The sequence below is a fragment of the Rhopalosiphum maidis genome, chromosome 2 (genome assembly GCF_003676215.2).
Source record: "Rhopalosiphum maidis isolate BTI-1 chromosome 2, ASM367621v3, whole genome shotgun sequence".
Lineage (NCBI taxonomy): Eukaryota > Metazoa > Arthropoda > Insecta > Hemiptera > Aphididae > Rhopalosiphum > Rhopalosiphum maidis.
Window position 1 is genome coordinate 11,792,815 of NC_040878.1, and position 12,353 is coordinate 11,805,167.

The window sequence follows — 12,353 nt, forward strand, 5'->3', positions numbered from 1 at the left end:
AAAATGAACTCTACAAAATGGTTATCCTCAATTTTTTTTAAATAATTAAATAAATAAAAATATTTTTTAACTTTTTACCAAAACATAAATATAAATTAAAACACAACATATTTGTAGTTTTTGTCCCTGTAAATCTTATTAAAAAATCAGAATTATGATATCTATATTATTTCAGGAGATACCGCAATGGATAAATCGTCACAGGACACCGTATATATATATATATATTATATATCTACATATTTGACATTTGTACAGAATTATCAAAAATTCGTAGTATTAAAATGGTAGAAACTAGAAATTATTAAACAGAAATTGAAAATAGTTTTAGTTTTTTATAGTTTCATATTTCTAGCTTAACTTTAAACGAGGAAATGTATACTGCAGTATATTGTAACCTGCCAATTAAAATAGGCCAATTTATAATTCTAAATAATTTACTATACACACTAACACATTTTCATTTATCTACACATATTAATATATTATAATAATAATTTGGTACTATAAATTTTCATTGTATACATGAATATTATTTTAAATAAGTACATTGTTCAATTATTTTATTTTATTAGATCATTTACATTTATGTAGGTATAATGGCATAAATATTAATTTATTAGTGATGGTATACACGATACCATATTATTCCGTTTAATAGGTAATTATGCTGTACTTTTGCAGTATACCGTATTTGGCAAATAATGCAATACCTATATCAGACGTGAACGCAGGTAAAAATTTCGGTGGGTTTTTTAAAAAAAATATACATAAATATCATACTATTCATTTGTAGGTCAGGTAATTTATTTTTTGTTCCCGATATTTCGGAGGGAGTTTAAACCGCCAACGCCAACCACTCCTCCTACCCATCTGCGTTCGCGATTGTCTATTATACCTTCGCATTAGGAAGAATATATATATAGAATAATATTGTAAAAATTAAAAACTGAGGAAGTCATCGCTCTGTTGGATATTATAAATTTAGGTTCCTCATCATAATCGAGTAATTCACTGCATAATTTATATGCTGAATTTTAATTCAATAATAAATAATGATTTATGGCTCATAAAGTCATTTAAATTACAACAAAATTAATAAAATCCAAAAGATTGTCATTTTTAAATTTTTTGTTTAAAAATCTAATTTAACAATATTTAACATCAAGTACTTAAAAAACAAAAAACAAAAGATTTTTGGTAATATGAAATTTTCATATTTTTTAATTACTATAAGAACAACTAATTGCATCAACATAAATTTAAAGAATATCGAAAAAATATATCAATTTAATTTCAAATATTTTTCTAAATCAATAATTACACGTATATTTATAGCACTCACAACCCATTATACCGGTTATTTAGTACGTAATCGTAGTAGTTTAATAATTTTGTTGTATATATAGATATTGATATACTTGTCATTACTGGTCAATAGTCTACACTCTGCAGTACAATCTTATACAATAATATATATATATATTTATTTTTAATTACTATAATACAGTGTATAGTGTATTATATACTGTGTATACTGCAAATATATAATATATAAATAGTAAAATATAGTCACACTATACATATATATTATAGACTAGAGTCAATAGTCATATAATAAGTTAATTATGGTTTCATATCCGTTTGGTTAGGTATTTGTTTATTATCTAAGATCACGTAATAATATAATAAGTGCGTATTTTTATATGATAATATATTATTTATGTTACATATATATGATAAAATTAAAATGATATAAATCTATGTATTTTGTATAAACCTGTAGGATGTGACCACGTATGTATAGCTCTATAGCAACAAGCCACGTAGGTATATAATATACAAGCAAAACTTTATAAATTTATAATTGAAGAGGCTGAAGCACCGGTTTTATTTTTTAATAAGTATATTATTATTTAAATTAATGAAAACTAAATTCTACATTAAAATAATTTGAATTAACTGTTATAAGTACTTGCAGTATTTCTATAGTGTGCAACTGCTTTTTATTTACCTACCGGCTTCCTCGAAGCTATTGCTTATTAGCCTTGTTTTTGAACAAATCAATGGGTATATCTCAGTGTTTATAAAAATATATTTTTTTATCTACGAGAATAAAACAAGTGCATACATACATTTTTTTTTAAATTTCCTCGAATTTTTCTGCGGCACTGTATAATAATAATATATTATTATTGATGACCCATACTATACAGTTTCAAAAGTTTTCACTGTTATTAGACGGCTGCTCACACACACACACATATATATATATATTTTTATTATTTATTATATAAATCTTAAAAAATTATTATTTATTTTGTATTTCACGATTTGCTTAGTCATAAAAAGAGCACTCAAGCAGAACTGTACATTTAAAAAATCCTAAAGTTGCTCTAAAAATATAATACAAAAATATTCAAAATAAAATTGCATATACTGCATAATTGTTTGGTCATGAAATATAAATTAGTATAAACTATAGATATTTTTTCACCAAACAATAGAAAAAAAAAATACAAAAGTCATATAAATCTCTTTTTTATAATTATTGTATATACGTATAATTTTTATAATCTTTAAGTACGTATACATACCTACGTACTTAAAGATTATAAAAATTACAAAGAATTATATATACACCTTTTATAATTTGTATTTGCTTAACTACATTGCACTGTATAGGTCACACCTGTGACCTATCTAGTATCTAGGGTTACCATAACTTACAAATCCCGGTTTAGCTTGCTGACTATAGAGTTCTAATACTCCCAATATTCCAATAACTAAATATTTCGGGACTGCAAATTGTTCCAGAATTTAATTTAAATAGTTATTAATTGTTATGTATTTATGTTAATATTTTGTTTTTTATTAAACATTTGTAATAAAAACTAAAAAAAAAAAAACAATATAGTTTTTCATAAAATAAACTAGTTAATTACCTGATTGACCAACAAAATATATTAAAAATTATGTTTTAAGCTCGGCGATGACTATTATACATAAATACGTTCATTGTTTTTTTGTTCCAGTATCGTTAGTCAATAATTTTATTGGTTGTAGCCAGTGATGGGAAAGAACACGTCTATATTTAATGTCTTGGACTTGAATTTGAACTAGCTCATTTTAAAATGAACTTTCCCATAAGTGCCCCGTGGGTGACGTGGTGTCAAAATTATAAATATGGTCATGAGGTAGATTATTTTTATTTTTCTTATGGTATCATAAATGTGATGGGAACCACAATTGTATAACTATGACTATAAGAACTTGACAAAATAAGTTATCCAATTCCTATTTTTATTTTTTTTTAATAATTATTACTCATTAGTTTTAATTGATATTAGTTAACAAATCTCACAATATTTGCTAATAAACGCATTTTATTGGAATATTACACCAGACAATATGTCATTATAGTTGATACTCAATAAGCTATATAGATCAAGTTTCAATAAGGTAATTTAATTGTAATTTTTCATTTGTATTATTAATTATATAATTGTATTAATTTAGTGTATAATAATTAATAATTGTATCTACAACCTGCATCCAAAGTTGTAAATATTTATATTTGATAATATAAAAATTGAAAAAAATAAAATAAAATGTTTTACGCGTTAAAACTGAATGCTTCGATAAAATGGGACTATACATGAATAATTTATTTATAATTATTAGTTTAACGTAAATGAAAGATGGATGGGTTAAAATAATATTTTAAATATAATGCGTTCAAATTTTGGCGGCACTTATCGTCCGTGGCGGTGGTTTCGTCGGCGGCCGTGGTCGTGTCGCATTTAATTTTTAGGTTATTTGCGGCGTCGGCGGTCGACCGTCACGGCGTGTTGTGCGCCGGTTGGCTGAACGACCCGGCCAATCGTCGGTGTCCATCTGTCTTGACTTCAAATATCCGAAGTGAGATATCCCGGTTGCCCGCCGTCGTCGTCACCACTCACTAGTGCCCGCGTACGCATTACTCTTCGATCCCCTGAAACGTACCTGAACTCTCTCGTCGCTGGCGGTCTCGTCTGTTTTCATTTGGTCGTTGACGTCGCAACAAATCCCGACACCGTCATTTGGCGTTCTCCCGTCGGTAGAAGACTTGCGCCGTTCGTTAAATATATAGTATAATATTCGTACACAATGCGAGCACCGACGAAGTTGTCGCTATGCGCACTGTTCTGTCTGGCTACCGCCCTAGCCGTCAGTGCGGAGATCTACTTTGAAGAAAACTTCCCTGATGGTACGTATTATTCTTATTATGAGATTTGTTTGACTAAACCTCTGCCAACGAGAATGTTAATTTGATGTTATTGTTTATCGTTCCATAGATTCGTTTGAGAGCGAATGGACTTACTCGGAACATCCCGGAAAAGAGTTTGGTAAATTCGTACACAGCTCGGGCGCTTTCTACAATGATGTCGAAGCTGACAAAGGTATACAGACGTCGCAGGACGCTCGGTTCTATGCTTTGTCCAAAAAATTCCCGCCATTCAGTAATGAAGGCAAAGACCTCGTCATCCAGTACACAGTCAAACATGAACAGAATATCGATTGCGGTGGTGGATACGTTAAGCTGTTCAACTGTGATTTGGAACCAAAGAAAATGCACGGTGAAACACCATATGAAATTATGTTTGGTAAATATATATTTTTTACTATTATTAATTGGATGTATTAGATATTAATAGTACTTTTCAAAACTGTAATATGCTCACACGTATGTTACATTTGAATATTCGGAGTCTTATATAAACTTAAATACAAACTTCATCAATTGGGTACCTAATATAAGTAAATAATATTCAATAAAGTTTTTTAATAATATGCTTCTTATTTGTGTCATTGATTATATAAAATATAAACATTAAATACTTTGCTTGGAATAACACTAGAGAAATACATATTGATTTCTTTGAATTTACACTAAGTTAATTCAATAAAATAGGTTTTTGTTTATGATACTTAATGAAATATTAAATATTACAGAGAGTTTATTAAAATTGATATTACAATAAAATATAATATGTATAAGATCTAATTAAGTCTTTTGCTATTAAATTAAATTAAAATTTCTTTTGAGCTATTAGTGTTTTTTATGAACTTGTTTATATTCTATATATAAGTATATAACTAAATGAATAGTACTTACTACTGTTTAAATTTAATTTAAAATTAATTTTATGTTTAAAAAATATTTGTATTTAATATTTTTTAACATAAACTTAAAATATTTGACTTGGTTTGTTAAAAATCAACATTTTACAAATATTTGTATTATTTTTTTTTTTGTGGTTTATGAATTTCTGTTCTTTTATGATAGTGATATAGATTAGAGAAAGTTACTTGTATCATAATGAAAGTAGTATTTGAAATAGAAAAATGCATGAAAGTAAATAATAAAGATCACATTACAAACAAATTTAATTTTGTTCCCAAACTTAAAAATATCAAGTAATGGCTAATTTATATCTACTTAAATAAGCAATATATTTATAAATATCCAAAGTACAATAAAAAGTGCTAATTTAATATTAAATAAATATTTTTTGATTTGTAGATATTGTTATTTAAGAATTTGTTTATTTAAAAAAATTGTAAACAATACCTTTTTTATTTCCTCTTGTTACCAATAAGTAAACATAATGTTTTTTATTCATGGTTTGTTAATGAGTTGATTTCTGTCAATTATTTTACAACATACAATGAATGTAATTCAAATTTATTTTTGAAAATCAATAAGAAATAGGCTATACTTTTTATAAATATTTAATTATAATATTGTATTATAAATGTAATAACTTTTTTTTTTTACTATAAAAATAGGAAAATAAATAATGGTGTTAAAGGTGAGATAAAATGTTAAGTACTTATTAGTTATTTAATTTTAGATTTTAGCTTATTCTACTACTAAAGTTTTATTCTGTAGAAATTCTTTACAATTATATAAAAACATGAGACTATTTATAGAATTAATAACTATTTTATTTGATAAGTGGTATACATTTCTTTGACTATAATCTTTTAGTTTTATTAATTTAAATAAAATTTATTTTTGTCATTAGGCATAATCTAATGCTAGTAAATTACAATTTATTTTATACATTTAAGTGATTTAACATCATTTTAATTTGGAATAAAAATTGGTGATTTATAATTTGCATTTAAATGACGTTTTAATAGGTTAGGGTACTTAACACTTGAAAATCAAAATTCAATATAAACTATTATGCTTTGTAATCTTAAAACCGAAGTACCTTTATAGCTATTTAAAATGACTCATTGATTGATGATCATAATAATGTTCAAGTATTCTGCATAATAAGTAATAGACATTATATTATAAAATAGTCTTATAACTTACTGTTCAACTTTTGGAATATGTTTATGTACATAATGATAGATTGCTGTAATGTGACACACATACATTTGTTCTTTACAGTCACTAAAATAATTTGAATACTTCATACTTCGATAACTGTTTCTCGGAGATAACTAATATTATCTGCTTATTAAAAAACTATACAATATACATTATATAAGTACCTTTTAATATTGAGTAATTACATTTATTTGAGTACCTATTTCCAGAAAAATAAATAATTGACAAATAAATTATTATATGATTAATTATATCAATAAAATTAAGAATTAATATAGCATAAAATTATATAATAAATTAATATTTTTCCCCATTAATATGCTGTATTTCATCATTTTTACTTATTTAATATTTTGATTTTCAATTTAATTAACTCTTGTAATTTTTATTTTTTTAAACTAAAAGTTTTGTTTATTTCTAGGACCTGACATTTGTGGACCTGGTACAAAGAAAGTTCATGTTATCTTCAGCTACAACGGCAAAAACTTGTTGATCAATAAAGACATTCGTTGTCGTGATGATGTTTACACTCATGTTTACACACTAATTGTGAAGTCTGATAATACTTATGAAGTATTAATTGACAATGAAAAGGTAGAATCTGGTGAATTAGAAGCCGATTGGGACTTTTTGCCACCCAAGAAAATTAAGGATCCTGAAGCTAAGAAACCTGAAGATTGGGATGAAAAGGCTACTATTGATGACCCTAATGATGAGAAACCAGAAGATTGGGATAAGCCAGAACACATTCCTGATCCAGCTGCCACTAAACCAGAAGATTGGGACGATGAAATGGACGGTGAATGGGAACCAGCAATGATTGATAATCCCGATTTCAAGGGTGAATGGAAACCAAAACAGATTGATAATCCAAATTACAAGGTATGAATAAATTAAAATTGTATTATATTTTTATTTGTTATAGTTATAGAATACTGTATTAAAGTTTTTAAATTTAATGAATCGCATTATAAATTATCTATAATATTTTAAGGGAGTATGGGTACATCCTGAAATTGATAACCCAGAATATAAACAAGATGATAAACTATACGCAAGAAAAGAAATTTGTGCTCTTGGTTTTGATTTATGGCAAGTAAAATCTGGTACTATTTTCAACAATGTTTTGATCACAGATGACATAGAATTAGCTAAAGAAAAAGCAGATGCCATTTGGAAATCTAGATATGTAAGTACAATTTATATTTTTAATGTTGAATGTAATTTTAAAATTTATTTTATTTTTTAGGAGGGCGAGAAGAAAATGAAGGAGGCACTTGATGAAGAAGAAAGAAAGAAAGAAGAACAAGAAGCAAAGAAATCTGATGATGTCCAACCCGATGAAGAGGATGAAGAGGAAGATGAAGAACTTGCATCCAAATCTGAAGAAGCCCACGATGAATTGTAAAAAAAAGACTGTGTGTATAATGTCATTGTTTAAGTTGATATATGATTATAATTTTACTGTATTATTTATTTTAAATTTTATCCGACCAGTTTAGGACTGCCACATATTGTTTTTCATTGAGCACTCCACCTATATTTTTTTTAACATAGTGTGCGATTAATGTTAATTTTTTTTCTCTAACCCTCTCATATCTACTAAGAAATCCTTGTTAATTTACAATAATTCAAATCATGTAAAAAAAAAACTTAAAATAATATCAGCCGTCTATATAATTGTAATATTGATGTTTGTATACATATATTTGTTTACATTTGTAAGTAACTCCCTAGGTAAATTCATCCTACTTAAAACATTGTTTTTTTTAAGGTCAAATATGTTTAAATTATCTTCTTTTTCTATATATTTATTTGTCAACAATATGGAATATTTATGGCTTGTACATTTGTAGTACTACAGTAACAGAAGAAAACCACACTACTTAAGGTTTATACTATTTTATAAAAAAAATTGTGTATAAAATAAAAATCGAATAGGATAAAAATAAAGTTTTTATTTGTTTTCCCCTTAATCTAATCCCTTACAAATGGGTTGTGTACATATTATTTTGTATGGTTGCAATGAAATTATATAATATAATTGTGTATAATATTGTTATTTATTTTAATTTATATATTTGTTTTCAGCTATAAAATCTTTAAAATTCACATTCATTAAAAAAATATTTGATTAGTTTTACTAAATTGTGGAATCCAATTATTATTTTTAAACTAAACTTTTCATTAAACATTATAAAGTTGTTTTATCTAACAATAATTATTTAGTTTATATATTGTATATTAATATTTTTAAAAATCACTTATGTTTGTACAATTATGTCAAAGGTATCTTCTATTATAGTTTGGTAGTACATATATTTCTGAATAGTATAAAGCAGTAAACCATATTGAGAAATTTGTGGTCAAGTCATAATTTCTGAATGTAAATGTTATACCTGTATCGAATGTTACTATAATTCTCAACACATGATAGCACTTCAGTTTGACCTTCAATTGGTTTTTGAGTTAGTTAGCAGCGAGTACTTAGACATTTCATCAGCCACAAACTGGGCTTATGCAGATTTAGAATAATTGTGTCTAATTATTTAATAGAGGAGTAAAAATGTATCAAGAATATATTATAATATAATGTTTATAGTAATTTAGTGTTTGTAAAAATAGTTTAGAATAGCTGTGAACAGGGAGTACAATCAAATAAGATAACATTGGAACAGCCAAGCACGGATCCAAGAAGTAATAGCTGAAATAGCTCCACCCTCCCTCCATCATGTAAATATATTCTGAATTTATGCCTGCGAATAACAGTGACAGCAAATGATTAGTTAATTCTAACAGTGTATGAGAATTGAGAAACCACCGAGCTGTCGCATTTCAGTTATCTAGGACACAAATACAAATCATCAATGTATACAAATGTCATACTCAACAATATCATTTTTTCTTATGCTATTGACATTTTGATCAAAGTATAACTATTAACTCAAACCTAAATATTCTCAAAATCAACAAATAATTATGATTTTCATTGCATACATATTAAATAAATAAAATATAGAAAGTTTTAATAGCATTATAAATATTAATTAAATGTCATATTCTTGTGGCAGATTTGAGATAATATTAAATCGTATTATTACGATTCTTCGACGATGTCTGATGCCTAGTATGCCCATAAATAATTATATTGGTTGTTCATAGAGTCATTGAAGTTAACCTGAAGATGTTATGCATGATATCTTAAAATTCCAAATTATCAAAGAAATAGAATCTAATTTAATAAAATAAGCTACCTAGATCCCTAATTTCATATTGCGTGATATATTAATTTATAATAGTAATAACTTATAAGTTTATATTAACTTGTATTTCGCACCTAATCGACTAAATTAACTGGATATAATCAAATTTCTGATCTACTGTTCACGCGCAACATAGATACAACGCTTTCTCAAAAAATTATTTTTTTTTTTATGTATTTTATTAACCAATGTTGACCAATGAGCATTAAAAAAACAGTGTTGACATGTTATAAGCACCTACCTAATTTTATAATAATGTATCTCTATTGCCTATACGCTACGCCGTCATACGGACCATAAAGTGTACGATTGACGATGAATCGTGTTTTTCTATAAATATTAAATAGTATTAAGATTTTGAGCAGGCTTAATACTTGAATCGGTGTAACTTTCCTTTTAATTGATAAGTAATAAATTAAAAAAATGTTTTTCAAGCAAACGAACAATGTTAAAAAATAACAAGTGTGGGTTATTTTTGTAAACAAACTATTTCGTTAAATAGCTAATATCTAGCTAGCTCTTACTTTGAACGGAATTAAAAAAAATTGTAAGCTTATCTGTTGTCTTTTTTGCTCATGTATTTTACCTGCTCAAATATCCTCATTGTAAATTTAATTATTATTTACAATGAATATTTATAAAATAACATAATATAAAAAAATATTTTAGCTATACATGTAAAACATTTAAACATTATATACATTTTCCTTTGTTGAATTTTCAAATATAGGTACAATTTAACAAAAATCATAAATATACTGTGGCGGACTGATGGAAATAGGCTCTGGAAAATTATAATTTAAGAAGTGGAGTCCTTATATTTCTTTTACCTTCAATTTTTTTTTTGTACCTAATTAAGAACGGTACATTATTTTTAAGACTAATAAATAAAAAAAATAAAATTATATGAACTTAAGTTCATAATATGTGCTAAATTATATTAACTATTGCAAACTATCGTCTTGATTAACCATTAAAAATAAAATTTCGTAAACGTATAGTTAACATCTATTTTTGATTTAATTTATATCTAAATATCTTCATGAAATCATATTTGCTTTCCGTTGAGTTTTTTAGAATTAATTCAAAGTTAATGCGTTTATCGGAAATAAATCTCCGATTCTTATGACCCACAACTTCCAATAATATTTCAATCTGTTTAGAATGTTTAGATAATTCAAAATAATTTCTAAACTATATAAGCATTAAATATTTGTCACAATATTAAAATCGTAATGAATGTTTTAACGTCATTGGTCGTCATTACAGTATTTATAACAATATGCTAGTTGTAGCAACGAATTTACAATAATGATGTGTTTTTCATCATGTCACAAAATATTTGTATAATTATATTAGTATATTCTGTACATGATTTCATTGTTAAAAATGTTAAAATGAATCATTTTGAATTGTTTATAAATAGTAGATAGTAGATAGTAGATACATGAAAGTTTTTATGGTTTTAGAATTTTTAGAATTTGTATTTATAAAATTATTAAAATTATTTGTTCTTACAGTAACTAAAAAATGTAAAAATGCAGTACGAGCATTTTTTTTTTGTACATATAAGTACAAATTTGAAAATTCAGGAATGGTTAGAATGTTTGTAAATTATTTTAGTTACAATCTTAAATTTTAATAGGTACCCAAGAAAAATTAAAAACAAAATTTAAAGCCTCATTATTTTTTTGTGAATGTTTGAAGTTAAAATGTTGTAATTAGGGAGCGGATGTTGATGTTCTAAAAAATTAAAAATTATGCATGCAATTATGCACTATAAAGTATGAAATATAAAAATACGCATCAATAACATTTTTTATTTATTAAAAATTAAAAATAATAAATTATAAATAATTTAAAAAATAAAATAAAATTTATTATTATTAAAATTTAAAATTTAAAACAGATGTTTGCGAACTGTAAAATAATATACATGGGTAAGTATTAGAAACCAAATCAAGTACCGATACGAGCTAAAACCGGCTATTCCCGGTTGGCGTGAGTATTACATAGCCTTCAGCCGCGGACATTTTGATCTATTAATATTAGTCGTGCCGAGTCCGTTAATAAATACGAAAAATATACACTAAAAGCATGATGAATATAAAAATATGATCAAACAATTAAAAATCGAACAAATATGCAAAAATATGTAAATTTAAATTGATGAATTTTAATTTTTTTAAGTGATGAAACAAATTTTTATCTTACTCCGCATTAATTTAGATGTAATTAAAAAATATGATGAATGCATAAACATCCGCTCATTCCGCTTCTTAGTTATAATATTTGATATTCAAATATAAGTTAACAATTTCTCTTTAAAAAATTGTTATTATTTAGTTCTATTTCAAAAAATATTAGTTATAGAAACTTGAAACATTCCAGTATTTATTTAAATGATCTTTTTCTTTATATTTGATGCAATTTTAAAATTATCTATATCAATTTATCGTAAGCATATTACAAATATGTAATTTCGAATATTTTTAATTTTTATTCAATTATTAATGTTGCTAAAAAATGTTATGCTTGGTTAAAAAGTTTGCAAATGTTTTAAGGTTTCTTAAACAATATTCTTACAACTATTTTAAGAAAAATTGGAAATTGGAAATTTTAGTTATTTTGGTTTAATTCTAAAAAAATTAATTAGTGTTACAGGAACTTGTAATTTTTTGCTACCTACTACATATATTATC

General features: G+C 25.4%; 1 protein-coding gene across 1 annotated transcript; it reads left to right on the forward strand.

The window, feature by feature from the left end:
- Nucleotides 1-3,938: 3,938 nt before the first annotated feature.
- On the forward strand, nt 3,939-8,442 carry LOC113554524 (calreticulin-like). Its single transcript, XM_026958405.1, has 5 exons — nt 3,939-4,249; nt 4,338-4,646; nt 6,810-7,270; nt 7,383-7,577; nt 7,638-8,442. The coding sequence occupies exons 1-5, from the start codon at nt 4,150-4,152 to the stop codon at nt 7,794-7,796; spliced, it is 1,224 nt and encodes a 407-aa protein (XP_026814206.1). The 5' UTR covers nt 3,939-4,149; the 3' UTR covers nt 7,797-8,442.
- Nucleotides 8,443-12,353: the final 3,911 nt, after the last annotated feature.

Coding starts and splice junctions, on each gene's coding strand:
- LOC113554524 (XM_026958405.1), top strand. CDS start 4,150: ATGCGAGCACCGACGAAGTTGTCGCTATGCGCACTGTTCTGTCTGGCT. Junction 4,250..4,337: donor TGAAGAAAACTTCCCTGATG/GTACGTATTATT, acceptor ATCGTTCCATAG/ATTCGTTTGAGAGCGAATGG. Junction 4,647..6,809: donor ACCATATGAAATTATGTTTG/GTAAATATATAT, acceptor GTTTATTTCTAG/GACCTGACATTTGTGGACCT.